The sequence below is a fragment of the Lutjanus erythropterus genome, chromosome 16 (genome assembly GCF_056507025.1).
Source record: "Lutjanus erythropterus isolate fLutEry1 chromosome 16, fLutEry1.hap2, whole genome shotgun sequence".
Lineage (NCBI taxonomy): Eukaryota > Metazoa > Chordata > Actinopteri > Lutjaniformes > Lutjanidae > Lutjanus > Lutjanus erythropterus.
Window position 1 is genome coordinate 27,768,966 of NC_139332.1, and position 21,740 is coordinate 27,790,705.

Here is a 21,740-nt window from a genome sequence, read left to right on the forward strand (position 1 = left end):
AAAGCCCCACTCCAAATAGTCTGAATTATCCCTTTAACTTGTCTACCTTCTGCATCAGGAAATATCCAGGGCCAAATCTGGTAGGCAAGCTGTTCTTTTGCCATTATAGGCAACAGCTCTCATAAGACTCAACTTGGCAGCTGTCTCCCTCTCAGTAAGGGAGCCAGTGAATGTGTGTTTGATTATCATGGTAACAAACTCAATCTGTTTGCTTTCCAGATGCATATGGCTACACGCCAAATGTCAGTCTCTCCCTCCCACTGGGCAACCCTTGTCTTCCCTCCCAGTACCACAGCCTCCAGTCCAGCCCCACTATATCTGTCTCTGTCACCGAGCCTCAGAGTTACGACACGCAGGATGACATGAGAGCGGCCGGCTACTACTCGTCCTCGAGTGTCCGCCCAAACGGAGCCCCGACCCTGGAGAGCCCTCGCATCGAGATCACCGCCTACGGTCAGTTTCCTGAGGACGAAGTGGAGGAGAGCAGCCTTCCCATAGCCAAGAGAGTCAACTCCATCGTGACGCTGACCCTCCCCAGTGCAGATGGTTACCGTGACCCCAGCTGCCTGAGTCCAGCCAGCAGCATCTCATCCCGCAGCTGCCACTCCGACGCCTCCTCCTACGAATCCGGCTTCTCCTACAACTACGACAACTCGCCCCAGAATTCCCCCTGGCAGTCGCCTTCTGTGTCTCCCAAGGGCTCCACCCTCGCCCTGCCAGGTGATGGCTGCACCTCTGGTGGCTCCCCTCGCCACTCCCCCTCCACCTCCCCTCGCACCAGCGTGACAGACGACACCTGGATTGGTCAGCGTGGCTCCAGGCCCAACTCCCCTTGTGGTGCGAAGAGGAAGTACAGCTTCAATGGCGGCGGTGCGGCGCATAAGCATTTCCCATACTCACCCAACCATTCCCCCGGACCGTCCCCGCAGACCTCCCCTCGCCTCAGCGTCACCGAGGAGAACTGGCTGCCTAACACCAACCAGTACACCAACTCAGCCATCCTGGCAGCCATCAATGCCCTGACCACAGATGGAGTGGCCGACCTCGGGGAGGGAATTCCCCTCAAGACCCGGAAAACCAGCCAGGAGCACAATCCCACAGTCAGCCTGAAGGTGGAGCCTGGTGGTGAGGAGCTGAGTCCAGGGGAGCTCTGCCTGGATGACCACCCCTCAAACCGCCTGCCATTAAAGAAAGAAGGCTACTGTGGCGGGTTTCTGGATGTGCCACAACACCCCTACTCCTGGTCCAAGCCGAAGCAATATGTCAGGTAAGCAATGAATGCCTGAGTTAAAGCTGAAGATACTGAAGGATATCTGATCAAATCTGAAAAATGCTCTGCTCAAGGTTTATTAAAGCTGAAAATAAATTTTGAATTGTTTCAGCACACTAAAAGAAACATGAGAAAACTCAGAATTTCAAGGCAACTCACTAGATTTTTAAGTTTTGGATCAAAATCAAACTCCTAAGTTTTAAAGTCCCCCCAAAAACTGTATTTCAAAAAAATATTCACAGTGAGCTGTGCACTTGATTTTTCATTATTTGAGTGCTTGAAGATGAAATTGTTGCAACTGAAATATTAAATTATACACATCCAGTTCAAAGAGACACTCAGCAATTTTTGAAATAAAACTCAAAGACTCAGTTTTATCAAAAGAAGAAAAGTAAATTATCTTAAATTGGGCTCAGAACTCAAAAGTACATTGAGGCAAGTTGCTTTAAAATATTGAGTTTTCTCAACTTTTTTGTTTATACAGTGTATTTTTGGCAAATAATGTGAGATGTTGTCAGTAAATGCACTTAAGGGGTATGTAGGTATTAAGTATTAAGGGGTATTTTTTGACCTGGACACTATTTGCCCTTGCTTTTATGTCTAAGTGACTAATTGGGACAGAAAGTGCAGGTGTCAGAAGCCACAGTGCACTTCCTGAGCTAATGGTGCACTGTGAAAGTGTGTCCACTAAAAGTGCTTGTTTTACTGCTGCCAGGCTCAGATTATTGTGGCAAGAATCCCTACAGAGATAAGCCTTTTTTAAAGAGCAAGTTCCTTTTTATTTAACCAGAAAAAGTTGCTTTATTGCTCTTGCCAAACCCGACCAGACTCCGTTTACAAAACAAAATAAAACTCACCAAAACTATCTTGGCTTGTCTTTCCACTGCTCTAACAATCACCAGCTCTGGTGCGGTCGAAATAAATTCTTAACTGACCGAGGCAGATGTGAAAATATTCTGGTTGTACACTGTGTTTCTCAGCATTGCTTCTCTGATGTCTGTCTTCCTGCTTGCTCCTCTACCGATATTTTCGCATCTAAATTGGTGAATTAAGGCTTTATTTCAATCAGAGCTGGTGATTGTTGGAACAGTGGAAAGATGAGCCAAGATATATATTTTTTGTTGTTGTGTCATGTTTGAATAAAGATGACTATGATCATATTAAAATTACAATTTTATAAAGGGAGTCTGGTTAGCAATAAACACTTGTTTCTGTTTAAACAAAACATATCTTACTCTAGGTCTGTATCTGTAGAGATCCTTTCCATAATGTTGTTAGACGCTTAAAAGGACGATCTTAGCCCATCACTACAAAAACAAGCAATTTTCGTGGATGTACTTAGCTTTGCCTCTGCCAGCTGCAAAAATCGTTGTCCCCATTAGTCACATAAACACAAAAACATGGGAAAATGTGGTCCAGGATGAAAAATACTTAAGTTACCCTTTAAGTCGCATGGACTTTCTGTGAATATTTACTGACGAGAAGTAAGTTTAAACATATTTGCAATTTCACAACAGGTTTATCACAAGGTCTGGCATATCACAGTGTTCACATTCTGCACATTCTACCTTGATAAGTGCATCTAAAATAAGCCCTCCTCCCTCCTTGTTAAGTTGACATGTTGGACATGTTTTTCGCACCAACAGCCCATCCCTGCCAGCTCTCGACTGGCAGCTGCCGTCCAGCTCGGGGCCGTACAGCCTGCAGATCGAAGTGCAGCCCAAGTCCCACCACCGAGCCCACTATGAGACGGAGGGCAGCAGGGGAGCTGTAAAGGCCCTGGCAGGAGGACACCCCGTTGTTCAGGTCTGCTATTGTAGTGCTTCTAAACTTTTTTGTGTTGTGGGTTGCCCTATCACAGGTTGCATATTTCTGCAAGCTGTGGACCAAACACTGATTTTCACTTTTATAGACTATGTCATATGAACGTCTTTTGACACAACATAATCCATTAATCTTTGCAGGGATAGTTTGAAATATTTGAAGTGGAGTAGTATGAGGTAGTCAGGACTCCTGCAGCTTCTCCAATCTCATACAACCCCACTTTAAAAAAATCCAAACTCTCCCTTTAACTTTTTTGTTTTGTTATGTCTTCAAACAAAGTGGTATCTACTTGACATGCCTCACCACAGGCTGTATATTTCTATAAGCTGTGAGCACTTCATCAGGCTTTGACTTTCTCTTCTTTAGACTGTGTCATGTGAATATTTTACTGGTAAAATAATCCAGTATTTCACAAGATTTAAAAAAACAACAACATAATTTTCACATTTGTCATCATGCAGCCTCTCTGATTTATCTCCCGACCCACCACAGAGGCCCAAACCATATGTTGGGAACCACTGAGCTAGACTGTTTGGTTTCCTGTCATGATTAGACCAACACACGGTGCAGCCATTAGACTCATTTTCACTCCGGCTCCTTACCTCGTCACTCCTCGCCTCAACACTTTCCCTCCCTGTTTTCTACCTCATGTGTTAAAATAGATTGGAACGACATGTGTTTCGTGGTCCGGCTGTTATGTTATTCAAAGATGTCACATTTCTGAATGGAATACCATAGGTATGCTATTAGACAGACCGGTCCACTCAGTCAGTTCCTGTCCAGACAAGGGTGACTCAGACTTTTCCATTGCGTTGTCGAGTGCAGCACAGACAGTTACAAAGTGATGTAGCATAGCCAGTAAGAGCTTAGTCATGAGCTTTAACCACAGTAGCTCTGGTGGTCGAGTCCAAAGAAAAAAAAAAACTGTACAGAACTGCAGATATGTTTTGGTTATAAACCCATCTGGTCCCCCCAACCATTACTGCACACCGCTGACCTCAGTCTCTGGATAAATAAAGGGTCTGCAGCAAGGAGTCGGGCAAAGCGAGTGGCGAGCGCGACTGTCACTTTAATTAATACCTTTTGACAGAACATTAACACGGAACAATAAGTCTACAAGTTGAGCAGACATTCGTCACATACGGGGCAGAGTTTTCTGTGTTTGCCTTTCAGTTTTGATCAGTCTTACTGGCGTGAGTAGTTTTCTTCATTGCCACAGAGGAGCGGTTAGTGAATCACGCTCTTGCTAACATTGCTGAGCAGCCATTTTAAGGACAAACCAGCTGTGCTCCAGTCCTATATTCTACATACTAACATATTTTGAATCATAGTGTGTTCACACCTGAAAATTGACACAATTAAGTGTGCTCAAGTATACTTGGAGCGTTAGTCTACCACCCAACGCCGTGCAGACTGATGAACCTAGTGACTAGCTAGTGAACATAGTGAGGCATTTAGCAGCGGAAGAGATTTACCAAAAACAGAGCTAAAAAAGAGTGAATATTAGACCAAATTAAGTTAATGTTGCTCTGTACGCTTCACTGTGCAAATAAGCCATTATTTACTAGGCCTGTAAGGTGATAACATGTCAATTTGTGTGTTTAGCTTGTTGTGCTTCATCCAAGTGGCCAAAAAATTAGTTAATGCAGGTTTAATATCTGAGAGATAAAGAATTTTTGAGGCTGATACCTGTAGAAGCAAAATTCTGTAAATGGGGCCAATCCTTTGTGTTGAGCCCTGAGAAGATCCCTTTCTTTTCATCACACTGGAAGAAATGGGCTTCCATAATGTCAATACTGATACTTCTACATATATATACCTAATATTATGCATAATCATATTGTAGAGTCCAAAACAATGATAATGAATGCTGGTTCATTTTATCTCTCTTTTGTTTACATAAATGCATAAAATGAATAAACATTTTTGTTATTAAAGATTTGTGAACAAGACATTTTACAGTTGAAAAACAAACTTGTCAGTACTGTGCTCTCTGATGGACAAATGGTAACACAATTTCCAAAATACCTTAATAATACACAGTAAAATATCCGCTAAAACCTGCAGGAAATATTTGTTCAGCCAGTGTGAGGCAGCTCCAAGAGGATCCTGGAAAACAATAAAATGAGTATGAATAATTTCCTCTTTCAACAAAAGGCTAAATGCATCAATCTCTTCTAAACTAACTGCAGCAACAGTACCTTTTGAAAATAAGTGCATAGCACAGACTGTGTGTTTTTAGAATGGAAATTGGGACATTGCTGCAGTTTCAGCCCACAGAATGATTATTGCGTCTCTAACAATATTATTCAAAATGCTTTCAGGTTAAATTTAACAGGGTGGTGATATAATTTTCATTGAGGAAACAGCTTTGGAATAAGGAAACAGAAATATTATATTTGTATGCTGCAGTGGAATAAGACATTTGGAAACCAAAACATGTTGTGCCATCCAGCGAGTCGCAACATCAGCCGCACATCTGTGCAAAAGACGCGTGTATTTGTCCATGAGAAGGTGCTAATGATTTAATGACAGAGGTCTGGGTTCACCCTGGCTGAAAAAGAGAGTGTGTGTTCTCTTTAAACCCAAACCCAAACCCCCCCCCCCCTACTTTTCCGCCAGCTACCACCCCAACCACACAGACTTCCCTTTGTTTAGGAAAGTTCCCGTGTGTATGGCTGACATCATCATGCGCTGCGTCCTGCGGAGGCGGCAGCGGCTAAACCACACACGTTTCTGGCAGGCTCTGATGGAGATGTTGGAGGGAGCCTCAGAAAAGGCAGCCCCCATCTCTGTGACTTCCTGATTACATGTTACACACACACACACACACACACACATGGCGCTGCAGCCTCTGCTGGCTGACGAAGCCTCTGCGGCTCGTCCCGTCACTCCTGAAACTGACTCAAACCCTGCCCAGACTTCACTGAGTTTATTCTGGACGGTTCTGTTCTGTGTGGTGCACTTTTTCTCCAGCACCCAGCACAGCTAAGCCAGCTATTTTCTGTTCTTTTTCAATGCCATCGCTGCTGCTGCCTGCCTGCCTGCCTCAACCACACCCGCCCTTACACCAGCAGCAGACTGAAGTATGCCCCTCTGAAGTGCTGTGTGCAGTCCTCACCGCAGTTAATGCTCAGGGTTTCATGCTGTACTTTGGTGGAGAGGAAATACCCCCTATTCAAGTCTGTGAGGTCCTCTTTTTTTCTCTGTCGCTGTAGTCAGCTTTTATGATCTGCCGAAAACACATCCAAAGAGCGGTTTTGAAGCGCATTTTTTGTTATTATTCTGGAGTCATGTGCCTTTTCTTGGCCTTGATCTTTGTGATTGAATTTAGATATCCGAACAAAGTGTAATTAGCAAATATCATGTGAAGCAAAAAGCGTGACAGGATGAATTGTTGGTCACACTGAGCCAGCAAAGAGAGGAGCACAAACACATCAAAAAGTATCTTGTTACAAATTACTCAACAGGCATCTGACCTTAATCTCACTATACTGAAAAGATTTTCTCCAACTTAGATTAGTGAATTCAGGGGTGCAAGCTGGATGGTTTTCAGCCTGTTCTCACAACAAAAGTTGCTGCATGGGTTGTCTGTGCAAGCAGCTTATTTATATCTAGTATAAAGAGCGAGAAAGTCTGCATAGGTTTGGCTGAGTCAAACAGAGGACTTTCACTCATCAGACTGGGGTTTGTGTCCTGTGTGAAACCAAAAGTTGGCTTACGTAAAGTTTTATGTTACTTGAGTAACATTGTAAGTGATGTCAATTACAAATCTTGTGAAACTACCACACTTTTTTTCACCCAGCATGGCTCAAAAATAAGAATTGTCCGCTTGCTGGGAGCAAGTAAAATGTGATGTTGGGTTAGTAAATCTAAAAACTCAGCAAAAAATTTAACTATGAAACTGTTTTGATTAATATGTAATCGACAAAGTAATTTTCATGCAAAAATGACAGAAAATGCTGTTTTCCGCCTCTCAAATAGGGAGATTTTAAGCATTTTTCCTGAGTCTTTTTTCACCATATAAAACTTAAAATCTTTGTTTATGAACTGACAAAACAAGACACTTAAAGACATCACCTTTGCCAAACTGGGATGGACATTTTTCACTATCTTCTGAAATTGTATAGATGTTGTAGCCCTTGATTACACATGCCAGTAACTTCAGTCTTTGTTGTTATTTGATAAAGCAAGTAGATTTTTGATCCACTTTTCTGACCAGGCAAAAAAAAACATTAATATTGAACCCATGATCTTGTTCTATACCTAACCAAGTAGTTTTGGTGCCTAAACTGCAACCATTTCACAACATTGTTCATTTGATTAACATGAAGTAACCTATGTCACATGACTTACATCGCATTAAGGTCTGGTACTCCTGTCACCAATGTTGAAGTCATTGGCAATCAACCTATTCTGTCATTGAGAGGACATGTTGTTTGTTTTCTACCTTATTTTTATTACAAACTTATATGATGGGAAATTTGCACCAAACACCGAAGGAGCTTCTCTCCTCAAACTACTTATGAGGAGCACAAATAAAATACGGCCGTTTCACAATGAGCCTTTAGCTGAACCAGACAGGATGTGTCACATAATTCACTTATGTTTAGCCAAAGACTCTGATGTGGCTAATTGTTGCAGTTTTTTCCCTACATTTTAAATCTGGGGATAAAAATGTGTCGTTCAAGCATGAAATTACATATTAAATAATGGATTTAAGAAAAAAACAAGCTAAGTACAAGCTCTGAAATATACCTCCAGTCATGTTTTAAACAATATAAAATGCTCTGCAAGAAGTAATAAAGTGTCTGACGTGTCTTTTTTGCAAAATAAGTTCAAATACCTTGTTAAAATGGCTAACATATAGCTCTACACCTTGCCTTCATTTAGTATTCAAGGTTTCATGAATACGTAAATAGACCCCGCCCTCTCCACAAACCCCACACCTTAACGGGATTGGTTCCTTAAGTTTATGATGTCATGAACGCGGCCCAAATTTTCAGCGGAGGGGGTCTTTCAAGTATTTTCCTACAGATTTACATCTTACTTTTTCGAAAAACTGCCTGTCTGTGATCTCAACAAAGCTGAAACACAGGAGTGTGTGTGTGTGTGTGTGTGTGTGTGTGTTTGTGTGTGCGATCATCCTCTCACAGCTGGGAGGAGAGTCTATGATAGGAATGAAGAGGGAGCCCCGGCGGTCACCCTCACCCCTTTCTTTCTTTCTTTCTCCTCGTCTTCGGTGCCTTGAGCAGCCGGAGTCTCTGCATTCCTCTTGTGGGTGATAATATGAGCTGGGGAGGGTTGGCGGCACTGCCAGTGTCAAACTGCCAGGGTGGAGGAGCGGAGGGTTTACATGAAGTGGTATCACACTGATTTAATTGCATCGACAAATCATAACTGTTGTCTCCTGCTGCTGCTTCATGAGCCATATGATTCAGATCACAGAGCAAAAAAACTAAAAACCAAAAAGGAAAGGTTTCCTGATTTCAAGATAGCCACTCAGATAATTTCATAATGCCTCTACAGAGGAATACTTTTTGGAAACAATCAGAAACAGCTGAAATCGCTCAGCTGACATTATCAAGTTTGATTATTTCTGTTTGCTTAGATTCGATGCCGATAATCATTCAGAGCAGATAATGAGTAATCTGTTAGTAATTACAGTTTTGAACGTAACCTCGTGAGCGGACTGCCTCACTTCATCACACTCCTTCCTGCTGCCTAAATAAACAGCATTGCTAGGCAGCAACCCATTTCCTTACACAAATATACAGGGCTTTTGCAGGCTCTTAACCTTGACAGGGATCCTCCTCCAAATCACATGTTGTGCCTCCCCGCCGCTCTGAGCCTTTCACTCTCGCTGTGGGCACTCCTCACCTCGAGTGCTCTTCTTATGTAAGTGAAAACTGTGATCTTCATTTCAACATTTCTCTGCCGGTCGTTCCAGCTGATAATCTTATCTCTAATCTTATTATAATTAGGTGTGGTTCAGTGTCTGCCTCTACAATACACTGACAGGGTCTGTGGATGGGGTTATGAGCATATAGTCACTTTTTCTTGCCCAAACATGCCTGCTTTTACTCATGAGGTGACATTATTTCACTTTCATTTTTATACTTTATATACTCTCCCATATGAAAAAGAAATACTAAAAACTTCCAGACATTTTTCTAGTGCCTCCAACAGTAAATGTTTATATTTCATTGTGAGTTCTTATGTCTCATTTATTCTTTGATTGGCAACTTTTGCATTTTTCGAACATAATTACAGGAATTAGGTATGAATCAATTAAATATGTTCCATATAATCTTTGTCTGCTGCAGTAAGGACTCAGCCTTGATAAAAGGTGCATGATCTACTGACTGACAGAGGAGCATCACCGCTCCAGATCTGTAAAGTCACACGTCATACATTTCGAGCACAACACACCACCTTCACAAAGCAGAGATAAAACTGTAAAACTGTGCAGTGCTAACAAAATATCACTCAAGATTCTGTTACTGTATTGACAATTTCTAACCTCAAATGTTTTCAGAAACAAATTTTTACTGTTTAGCTGTAATACAAAAAAGTTTGTGACCAGGCTGCTTTTTTTTTTTTTGCCTGCTTGAAAACAGACCAGGCACCACCCCAACATTTATGTGTCAGTGCTCCTTTACACGTTTAATGGCTCTGATTGGCTGTAGGTTTATCAAATTGTGCCCACTGGCTACTGAACAAGTAAAAACTACCTTAAATTAAATTCTTTATTGTCATGTCAATACATTTGATAAGAATTTGCTTTTTTGCAGTACATCAAATACACAGAATAAGAACAACAAAAACAGTAATTACATTTAAACATTCAATCATACACAATATGATCGAGTCCTGAAGTGCTTTGTTTGCTTTGATTTTAAAGTGTTTGTGCCTTTTTGCTGCTACCCACCTACTTTTAAAGGCTGATACTTGCTCTTCTACCACAAGTGTTTGTGCGTCAGAGGTCAAATATGAAACAGCCTCAGGATATCTGCTGTTCCTGAGGTGAGATGTCCAGCACTTTAAATCTCGGAATCTCCTTCCCGAGGGGAGGGATGTGAAGTGGAAATCAGCAGGGTAAGAAGGGTCGGAGATCACCTTCTGCATCTTGCATCCACGTTTATTATGTTTATTATATTGGAAGGAGAAAATATTGATTTGTTTTGTTGGGTCACACCTAGTGTATCTGGTTAACAGTAACCTGCCACATCAGTAACAAATATATTTTATTCACATATCTGATTAATTTATGACTTTCACAAATGCTCCACAATCTTTGCTGTAGTTTGCACAAGAGGAGACCCATGGACTGCAGCTTTAACATCTCAAACAAAGTTAAATATGAACAATTTGTTTGTATAATCTATACATTAAATGCATTATATTATTTAATATATTCCTATATTTGGAACTCTGTAATTTCCTATTATATGCAATGTGTATCTGTCAATTGTTTTGCCGTTAAAATGCCAAGTATTCTGCTCTAATTCCTCCACGTCACACTGTATGGATAACATACATAACTCTCAGACAGTGTGTCAGTAGTAGCCACTGTTCTCAGATTTCAGCCTGCGGCTCTGGGCTTCATGCCTGCAGTTTGGGTGGTTGAGGTCATCCTGGCAGGAGGCCTCCTGTCAAGCAACACCTATGGAGGTCTGGGAGTGCTTTAGAAGTTCTGCGTCGATCCCACCGGCTACAGCGAGCAGCACTTCTGTGCAGGGATCACCTTACTGATAAAAATCAGAGCGGGGTCACCACTGAGAGTTTTTCTTGACCCAGATTGGCTGGGGGGGCTTGGTGGGATTGACATGACCTTGACTTTTGTGAAACACTAGCTTAGTCTTGTCACAAGGCAAACGCAGTGCTCACAAATCACACCGCCGCTCGCTGTAGGTGGTTTTACTGCTCTCTGGCAGCGGCCGCCCCTGAGATTCAGCTTCTGTGGGATCAACATCTTGGCAGGCTTGACATGAACCGATGGAGGAAGCGTGTACAGGCGGTTGATCGTAAATTTAAGAAGATGAAAAGGGTGATTACAACATCCTAAATGGGCACTTTGTTTGAAAACCATCATGCTGAGAGCCTGACCTCTGAAAGACCGACATTTGTTCTCACTGCTTACAAGTGGATGACACGAGGTCTTAACCACAACTGTGTCTCTTCTTTCTTCTCTCCGCTCTCAGCTCCACGGCTACATGGAGAGCGAGCCTCTGACCCTGCAGCTGTTCATCGGCACAGCTGACGACAGGCTGCTCAGGCCCCACGCCTTCTACCAGGTCCACCGTATCACCGGGAAGACAGTGTCCACCCCGAGTCACGAGGCCCTGCACAACAACACCAAAGTCCTGGAGATCCCACTGCTGCCAGAGAACAACATGAGAGCCATGTGAGTATCATGGGCTGAAGCCGCCGAGGCAGGTTTGATCTGGTCAGTTAAATTATCTCCACATTAGTGGGTTAAATTGGTTGAAAATGAAACTTTTTAGCATCTAGAGTTGAGTCTCCATCTTTTGGGGGTAATCCCAGTCCAGCCTCATGTAATTTATGACTTATTTTAGGTGTCAAGACTTGATTCATTCATGAATCAGCATGGATTTGTTTTGGCTTGAGACTTGAACTTGCCCCAAAACTTCAAGACGCATAAGTCACTACAGGGGCTAAATTTGGTATGAATAAAACTTGAGTTATGTCCAAGTCTTCTGGAGAAAATTCAAGTCAAGTGTCATTTAAGACTCATCTTTGGCATGAAGTTTCGATCCATTCATGTACCAACTTGGCCTTAAATGACTTGAAACTTGAACCAAATGCTCAACGTGTGTAGGTTTAAACTCTTCATATACAGTAGGTTGCAACGGGGCTAAAATGGGTTTAAATAAAACTTTTTAGCATCAAGAGTTATGTCTAAGTTCTCTAAGGGAAATCCAAGGCCAGCCAGCTCCTCCGTGTCAAGTCTCAATTCACTCAAGAATCATCATGGACTTGTCTTAAATGACTTAAGACTTGAACTTGAAGTTGTTTGAAACAAGTCAGTGTCTAGCCTCAAAGTATTGAAGACAAGTCCAAGTAAATGTTATGTTATTCAGGACTTGCCTAAACTGCCTTGAGACTTGACTTGAACTTATCAAAAGACTTGAAAATTACTCCTGCCACGATATGGTGAACATGTTGAATGAGTTACATCAATTGTTGAATTTGTTTGTGTTGTTGTGTGACTTTGGGTGATTTCCCCAATGGAGTCTGGTGGATTTGGAGAGAGACATATTTGGCTTGACGGTGATTTCCCATCAGAAGAGTTTGTCTAATGACAGAGTAAAGTGGTGAAAACAACCAGCATCTACTGTAGTTAATACACTGACTATCAATAAGTATCTCATACAACCCCACTTCAAATAATCCGGACTATCCCTTTAAGGAGTTTACTTCAGCTGAGGCAAAATCTTGTTCCTCTTGTGCAAACAAAACCGCATCAGGTTAGGTCGCTGCTTTTCTAAAAAAAGGCAACAGTCTGAAGATATGAAGTTTGTTCCTGATGTACAGTATTCTGTGTGTGTGTGTGTGTGTGTGTGTGCGCGCCTTTTGTGTGTGTTTGGGTTGTGAAAGTGTTTCCCTCTGTACACATTTTATAAGCCTCAGAGAGATCAGATTACCGGGGAAGCTCTGGGCTGCTAACAGGGTCCCGGGGTTTTGTGTCTGAGCTGCAGGCAGTAGCAGCCTGCTAACATCAGCACTTTCTCTGCGTTTTAATGGATGTAACACATAAGCTCTCCTTATACAACGACTTCGGCTCAGGATATGGTTTCTCTTTTCTCATGGAGGGCACGCCTCAGAGTGCTTACAGCGTAGGCCAGGGATTTGTGGGAGATTTATTCGTTTTGACATGGACTCCAGTGTGACATATACAGTTAGATGTTTTATTATGTGGTATAGAATACAGGCATTATTATATTTCTGATTTAGGGGGGCTTGTGTTAAATTAAATCATTACTCAACATTAGTTCAGCCTCTTTTTAGCTAATATGAAGCCACAAATGGTGTTGGTCAACTTGGTATGACTCATATTAACTCTTAATAAATTAGATGATAGCATTAAAGAAATTACTGCCCCTCTTCTCGGTATTCTTTCTCAAACATTTTCTCAGGCACTGTGCGGACGCCTCAGTATGTGGTTTTGCACTCAGCTTGCCTGCGTAGGCGGGAAGCTGAACAGCTGGGGTCCTTAGCATCAACACCTGATTACTTCGCCAGCGCAGCAGACCCTGGTGTCTGGCGAGAAGAATGTTAGGGAGTGTTCAAATGTGTGTAAAAGTTGACATTAACTAGGCTTTGAGGAATGCGGCATCAAGTAGCACGGCGATGGAAGTGCCAGAAACCGTTTGGAGAGGCTCGAGCTATTTAAGCATGAAAAAGTTAGAAGAGTGCAGTGCAGACAGAGAGGAGGAGGAGGGGTGCTTTTATTAAGTGTCCGATGAAGGCTTTGACACCGTAAAAAGAAATGATTACAGGCAGTTCTTGGTTGTAAGATTTGTGGAAGGGGAACAGTAATTTAGTAACCATCTCCTGTGGATCATAACAAAGCCATAATGAACGTTCCCAGCCATTTGTTTCTACTGAGCTTGAATTTTACCCAAGAGTGGGTGCACTGAGGTGTAAAAGCTCTGCTAGGGGGTGGTGGTGTTAATCTTCTGTTGACATGACTTTATCCCTCTTCAGGACAGTGTTGATGGATCCCAGAGTGAAAATCACTTTTTGATTTGGCTGCGGTGCTGCATAAATCACAGCCTGATTAACTGTGAGAGTCAAGACAGAGATGCGCATTAGCCAGGTAGCTAGCAGGATGAGGCTCCACAGTAACTATTCAGAGCAGTTAATGAGGACTGGACTCAACTGAAGCGTTCCCTTATGTTTTCAGGGGCTTGGAAATCATTTGAGCTACACGAGTAATGTAAATTTGTGTTAGCATTAGAGTCAACTTTAGAACAACTTTAGACAAGTTGAGAACTTGTACAAAAACACAATTGAATGACTATATTCACTGATTTGGGTGAAACTGGATCATGTGGTGAAAATGCCCTCTGATTTTTCCTCTGATGTCCTCCAGCTATGGCTGAGTCTCTCACTAACTTAGCGATAGCTGCCGTTAGCGGGCAGCGAGGGTACCTTCCTGACTCTCTACCTTCCTGACTGTTTTTTCAACAATAATGTCAATATGCATAAACAAATAACTCCAATGTTGCTTATAGATTAGCTGCAGGTCCTGGCAGTGGTGGCTAACTAAGTTAATTCTGTAGTTTTTATTGTTGAATAATCTGATTGACTACTGCTAATGTTACCACTACGATAAATTTGATTAAACATTTGGTATTAGCTTCTTTACCATTAATATAGTAAATAAGCTAAACTAAAGTGAAGCCTGACATCATGCCTGTTCTACCTGCTAATGTTAGCTAGCATAATTAGCGATAATATGTAACATTTCCACAGTAAAATGTTTAAATACACCATACATATGCTATATATTTTGGTGAAATGCGGAGAAGTCCTTAAATTATTCAAGATTGTTTCCTGCTAGCCGTTGCTAGCTAGTTGCTTGTTGCTATAACTTCCAGGAAAACACGGGATATGTCAGATATGTCAAAGAGTATTGGTGCATGTGACTAAATGTAACGTGAATTAAGTCATGTCAGATAGATTTTCATCAGCTATGTTGGTTGTTTAACAATGCAGAAAACTCCCATGATCCCACACTACTTCACAGTGTTATCCAACTACATCTTTTGTTTTTTATTTAACGTGATAGCGACCCCTAGAAGGAGGAATTTAAATATTGTGCATTTAATACAAGGAGACACCCTTGAATATTCTGCATTATTTTGGTAGAGATCCATAAATCTTAATGTCTTTGTTCTCCTGCTTCAAAGTGAACGTTATCTTCTTTTTCTTGTTTAAACCTGCTTAAACCTGTCAGAGGTGCTCTCTTCTTTCAACCAAAAAAAAGGTGTGGCTGATGTGATGTCTAAATGTAGATCTTGTTTTGACTTAGTTTGGACAAGAGTGAGACATCTCTGAGAAATGAAATAAAATGCACATAGTTTAGACTTGAATTTTGATCACTGAATTTCAGATATGGTGTAGGCTCATTTACAAGCCAGTCAAATTTTCTTTTGGATCTTACCGTTATCTGAAGAGCTGATTATTTCAGACAAATATAAGATCAGTGCAGTGAGAGAAAAAAATAACATTTTACGGGCTGAAACAAGAGGAAGGCTATTAGGAGCTAAATTTAAGAAGCATGAGAAAATGGACAAAATCTCGTATTGATCCTAATTGAGCTCAGTCTAGATACCTAGTTATGTCTACGTCTTATTTTGAATTTTCCTTTCCTCTGGTGTATGTGTGTTTTTTGTCCTGTGGAAAGGCAGACTTTGGCAAACTCGTCATCTTCGTGTTGTGTCTCCACAAACACAGGATCGATTGTGCGGGGATCTTGAAGCTGCGTAACTCAGACATCGAGCTGAGGAAGGGGGAGACTGACATCGGACGAAAGAACACACGTGTCCGCATGGTTTTCCGAGTCCACATCAACCAGGCCACGGGGAGAACGGTGTCCCTGCAGGCTGCGTCCAACCCCATCGAGTGCTGTGAGTGCTTCTTCTCATGTGTTTTTCTTTGAAAATGGAAAGCCTCTAAAGGATCAGAAGATATTCTGTGGGTTGCAAGATGGTTAGTGGGATAAATATATCTTATAATATGTAAAAAATAAAAAATATATAAATATACATAAAATAAATAATGTAATATGTAAAAACATTTGCAGATTATATAATTTGACAGTGTCTAACAGTGGAAAATAAGACACTTTAGTTTACAGTAAAGTTCTGTTGTAATGTGACTCTAATTATCCTCTAACAAAGTCTAGTAAGGGTCGAATTAAGGACTTATTTTTCTAATTTTTGTCTAATTTGATACAAAGTATGACTTGTGGTATTTTACTAGTGTACTGTTAGGTGTATTGTGTCTAATTAGGGTATAGCTTTTTTGTTTACTGTCTAATAAAGAACATATTATTTCTACTTTTTGTAAATGTATTAATAAATGCAGCTTGTTACGTCTTATTAGACATACAAAATAAAGTGTTACCAATTTTATTTTATTTTTTCTATCTCAAGAATATAGTTGAAATGTTGAAAATAAGCCGAAGTGTCAGTATTGGTGCCAGGCTTCAGAAAAAATAAGTCAGAAGAGGAAGATTTTTTTTATTCTCAAAATGGTATTTAAACTTCATTCTTAACAATTAGACTTTCTTACTTTATTCTGGAAACTTCTTTCTTTTTTTGCATTTTGAGAATATTTTAAAAAGTTACAGTGTCTAGATTTAAATTTAAATGTCAAGAATTAAGTTGAAATATCATTTTGAGAATTACAAATGTTTTTTCCCCTTTATGCCTGGCCTCAATACAGAAAGTCTGACTTTATTCTTAAAATTTCAACTTAATTATCAAAATACATGATGTAAAAATACTTTCCCTTGTAATTATTTCACTTCTGCCTGGCTCTGATACTCCTCCAGAAACGAACAATTCATTGCTATCATAAGATAAACACCAGATTAACCGATAAAGATAGTAATCATTTGATGCAGCCCTCTAACTAGTCCCAGTGGAGAACTGCTGCGTGTGATTGTGAGCTAAATTTTAATTTGACAGTATTTATCTGTGTTAAGGGCTATGTCAGCCTTGCTCGATAAACCCCACTGACTCAGTGCACTGCACTGGAGCTGACCTTTCACTGGACCGGGATAAAGTCAAGCAGATCAGCCACTTCATGTGGTTCTGGCAGTGCGAGCTGCCATAGAGATTAAGTCTTATGAGGTAAATGAAAGACAGTAGTTAAACCATGATCTCAGCCCCTTGAAATAGACCATTGTTAGTTTCTGAATGACTGCCACAAAGCAATTGTTTTTGACCAAAATTCACTTTGTGTGTGAGCAGGGCAGAACGACAGACAGACAGGCAGATGGAGAGAGAGAAACGGAGAGATGTGGGAAAGATTGATGCTTTCCATCGACGGAGAATTATACTTTTATCAGAATCAGAAAGCAGCAGCAGCTTCAAATTACAAAAAGATGAGCCTCATATGAGAAAACTAGTCAGGTTTTATTGAACCTCTATTTATGTATCCCGGTCAATCACAATGAAATTATAGATATCTTTCTCAGGAGAGACCTGGCAAAGACATCAGCCTTGCATTTGGAGAGAAAAGGTTTGCAAATATTTCATGGCAAGTAGTATATCATTTGAGAAAAACTGAGAGCGAGCGAGGAATGAGAAAGCCAGGCCAAAAGGTAAAAGAGAGGAGAGGAAAGATACTCTTAAATCAAGTATTTCAGACAAAACATCCACCATAATTTGAGGAAAACACAAATAAACACAAAAGTGAGCCTCTCCCTACTTACTGGCAAAGAGGCGGCTTGATTCTGACACAAAGAGGTTTTACCGGCAGCTCTGTGAAAGCTGTCTAGGTAGTGATTCAGCCTCGGTCTGGATGCTCAGGTCTGCATGGGGAGTGGGTGTGTATTAACTGAACGATGAGGCCGCTTCTTCTTCTCCCGCCCACAGCCCAGAGATCGGCCCAGGAGCTGCCGCTGGTGGATAAGCAGAGCTTGGAGACGTGTCCCGCCCCCGGAGGGGAGAGGATGCTCCTCGACGGACACAACTTCCAGCACGACTCCAAGGTGGTGTTCGTGGAAAAGGCTCAAGGTAAAAGAGGAGGAGTTCTGGAGCTACAGCTGTGTGTGTATGTGTGTGTGTGTCTCCCTCTCCGTTGTTGGAGAAACCCCAGGACTGCCTCCCTCCTTCCCTCCTCTCCCCCCGCCGTCAAAATATCCTCCATCCTGCCAGAGTGCCACATGTGGTGCACATTAATGCGCTGTATTTTTAACCCAGCAGATTTACATTTGCAGAAGTTTCCATTGCCTGTTCAGCAGAGGAATGGATCACAAATGCAGCATGTGTTGTGTGTGTGTCTGTGTGTGTGAGCGTGCATGTGTGTGGGTGGCTGCGCATGCAGTCTTGTGTGTGTGTGTGTGTGTGTGTGTGCCTTCATGCGTCAGTATTTGTTTCTCTTTTTCTTACTTTAAGCCGTTTTGGTTTGGAGGGAGAGGGGACTGCTCCCAGATGTTGATACGAGGACGTTTACAAACAGCAATTTCCTTGATTAGCTTCAGCAAAGCAACGTGAGCTACAGTTTGGGCCAAGGCTGAGCGGTGTAAACACGTGTGATCCTATCAGCCGGTGACTCATTCAGAAAAGAGGGAAGCCTTTTCATTGTTCCACCTGTGAAAGGAAGAATTCAAGGTTGCCCCCTCCTCCCTCCAGCACTGTACAATGGAGGAGTGAGATTGTTTATCAAAACAAGAAGTGATAGGATGAGTGCAGACCTTGTTTCTCTCTTTCCAACCTCTTTGAAAACCCTCATCTCTTCCTGAGAGGAGGGCAGATCAGGTAAATAAGAGGAGAATGATTTTTTTTTTATTTGCATTTTGAGAATACAGTCTAAATATCAAAAACAAAGTTGAAATATTGTCCTTATCGACTTTACTCTCAACAGTCTTCCTGCCTGCTGGTAATACTGAAAGTTCAGCTTTATTCTTGACAATTTAGACTTTATTCTCAAAATGCTAAATTTAAAAAACAAAACTTCCTCCTCTCTTTTTTCTTTAATGTGGCTGTAATCCTCTGCCATAAAGGCAGAGCTGCTCTGGAGACAACAAGGATGTCACGGGCTGGATTCAGACTCGGGTTAACTCATTCTTCAGGCAACAAGTTCGCCAACAAACAAAGGAGAAAAATATATTCATGTGCGTATACTTGGCAATGACTTGCTTGTTTGTCAAAACATGGAGGCTAGCTCATTTGCTTAAGTAGCTGGCTATATGCCTATCATAAAAAAATTGACCTTTCGTCTTATGCTCGGCTAACTAATCATAGGAAATTAAGAATAATTTAGTAACTTTTTCCAGTTCGACTGCTATTTTTCATAATAATGTAAAGCTGGCAGTGATGAAAAGAACATTTACTCGCGTACTGCGGCCCGCCCAGACCTTTAATCACAACTTTGATAAACAAATGATAATCATACCAGTGATGAGATGTATGATACATTCATTTTTGGTGTGATGCGTCACCAGATATGGTGTGACACCTGTTAAACTAGGTCAGAAAAATGGATAACAACACATAATTAAAATCGCATGGCTTTGTTTGATTAGTTCTGATTGTTTTCTTTAATTATTCATAAATATTTTACTGTAATTTCAGGCCACCGTGTCACACCGCCATGTTTCTACAGAAGCCAAGAGTGGACAAACCAAAAACTGGCTCTGGATACGGCCTTTTGTGTTGTGTTGTGAGTTTTATGGCCACCGTAGGTTCTCCTTCATTCTTGGAAGGGGAGGGTGAGACGAAGGGTTTGCAATGTGCAAGCTTGCTGCTAGGTGACACTAAATCCTACACACGGGTCCTTTAAGACCAAAATTCAAGGTTTTACTTTACTTGGGCTTTTCAAATATTTATACTTCACCTCCACTACATCTCAGGGGTAAACATTGTAGTTTTTACTCCACTACATTTGTCTGAGAGCTGTAGCCACTAGTTACTTTTCAGATTACAAATTTTCATACATTTCTTGTTTAGTGAAACCATTTTTCTCTGTCCTGCGTCTTAAACTAGATAAACTGTTTGGATTAGCTGGAAAAAGCATCATCCCAAAGCTGAAAAGAGGCTGTTTTTTTGACACCATGTAAAGTTGACTTTTTAGACAGATGTGTTTCTCACAGGACAGCAAAACTACAAAACATATGACAATCTTATGAATATGATGTGTTGCTGTGGAATAAAACTACCCAACAGTTTAAAAAAAATAGTCAAAATGAGCTCAACTTAAACTTCTACAGCAGTAAAATGCAACAAACACATTAATGCAGCTGTGATATTAATCAGATATAGTAAAGCGTGCAGAATGAGTACTTTTACTTTTGATACTTTGAGTAAATTTTACAGATAACATGCTTTTAATTAGGTAAGGTTTTGTTTTCAGAACTTTTACGAGTAGTGGACTATTTTAACAGAACTTTTACTTTAGATCTGAATATATCTGGCTATTATTTAGAGGCTTTAGTGAGCATTCAAAATAACTCTGAGTCACGTGTAAAGCAAAGTGTAAAGTTAATGCATTGTTTTTTGGGGGGTTGCATCACACAGCTGCTCAGTTACAGTATACTTGAGCCAAGTAAAATAGTTCCTCAAATCACTGCAGAAGACTTGAGACATTTCGAAATATTCAAAATATAGACTTGAGCGTCATTCCATTAGTAATCTCCTCTAAACAGTCGCACAGGAAGTGTACTTCTTTCCTCCCTTCATTCCTCTTAATCCCCTCATCTCAAGAGTCTAAAATGAATCTTGTAATAATAATTTCAGTCTTACAATAAAAATCCTTTAAACTCCGTCTACTGACAAAGCAAAGAAGCAGACTTTAAGTTAGGATTCCTCTCTGTCCTTTTTCCAAGAATAAACAGTCACGCTTAATAATTTTATCCTCTCATACTTGATGCTCCAAGTCCGGCCCTGCTCAACTTTAGTTCTTTAAGCCCCTTCCTCTAAAGTTTAACCAGCCAGAGAGTTGACTTCTGCCTCGATGAAAAGTCCACTAACAGCCCACTCTAATCGGTGAGTTTCGTAGCGATGTAGAGACCAGATAAACTTCTTCACACTCTTGTTTGGGTCAGTAGATGCTCTGGTTGTGTCTGAGCTTTGAATCCAACTGTCTTTAGGGCCATGTGCAGCCTCTGGACTGGTGTTGATGGGTGTGCTCCCTTGTTTTTGATGAGGGTTTCCCCGCGTCTGGCACCAGCATCAGATTCCTGGGCAATCCTACCATGGAAACACCCTTAAGCCAGGCTTCCACAACACTGCCCTCCCTCCGCTTCCCTCCATCCTTCCACCTCTCTATCCAAGCTGCCTCTGTGTGTGCCACCAGCTCTCCGTTCATTAACTCTGTGACTCCCTACGGATCATACTGGGTCTTCTTTACAGCTGCTCTCTGTATAAATAGATACAGTAGACAAGTAGAGACATCTTTAATCTCTGGGGTGAAAAGGCCTCATTGGTATAATAGGATATACTATAATAAACATGCAAAACAATTAATTTGCATACATAAAAAACATGCGACTCATCTCTGCTTTCACATCCTTGTGTGCATCCGATATGATTTGGAAATTCAATATGCTTTTATTGTTATTTTACTCATGCCAAAGCAGAGTTCTGAGAAACAGTTTAACGATCAAACTCATAAATCCAGAGTGGTGGATTTTGTTGCCATAAAGAGCTTAAGCATTTAATTTTACCGATGGACAATTTTCCTTCAAATTTTCCAATAAAGCAAACTCACAAAATACCGTTCACAAAGCTGCGGTAACAGAACATGTGGACATGTTGTGTGTTTGGATGTATCATTTACTTACAAGCAGCAGTGGTGGGTAGAGGATTGAAAATCTGTACTCAAGGAAAACCTGTTCAAGTAAAAATAAAAAGTACCAGGTTAATAGATTACCTGAAGTACACGT

General features: G+C 41.1%; 1 protein-coding gene across 1 annotated transcript in view; it reads left to right on the plus strand.

Moving 5' to 3' along the window:
- Positions 1 to 21,740, plus strand: part of nfatc1 (nuclear factor of activated T cells 1) — a 58,240-nt gene that overhangs the window by 2,608 nt on the left and 33,892 nt on the right. Inside the window, exons 2-6 of the mRNA XM_084739367.1 lie at positions 220 to 1,267; positions 2,917 to 3,076; positions 11,299 to 11,501; positions 15,581 to 15,753; positions 17,731 to 17,871. Coding sequence (XP_084595493.1) covers positions 220 to 1,267; positions 2,917 to 3,076; positions 11,299 to 11,501; positions 15,581 to 15,753; positions 17,731 to 17,871 — 1,725 coding nt within the window. The remainder of the gene's footprint in view (positions 1 to 219; positions 1,268 to 2,916; positions 3,077 to 11,298; positions 11,502 to 15,580; positions 15,754 to 17,730; positions 17,872 to 21,740) is intronic.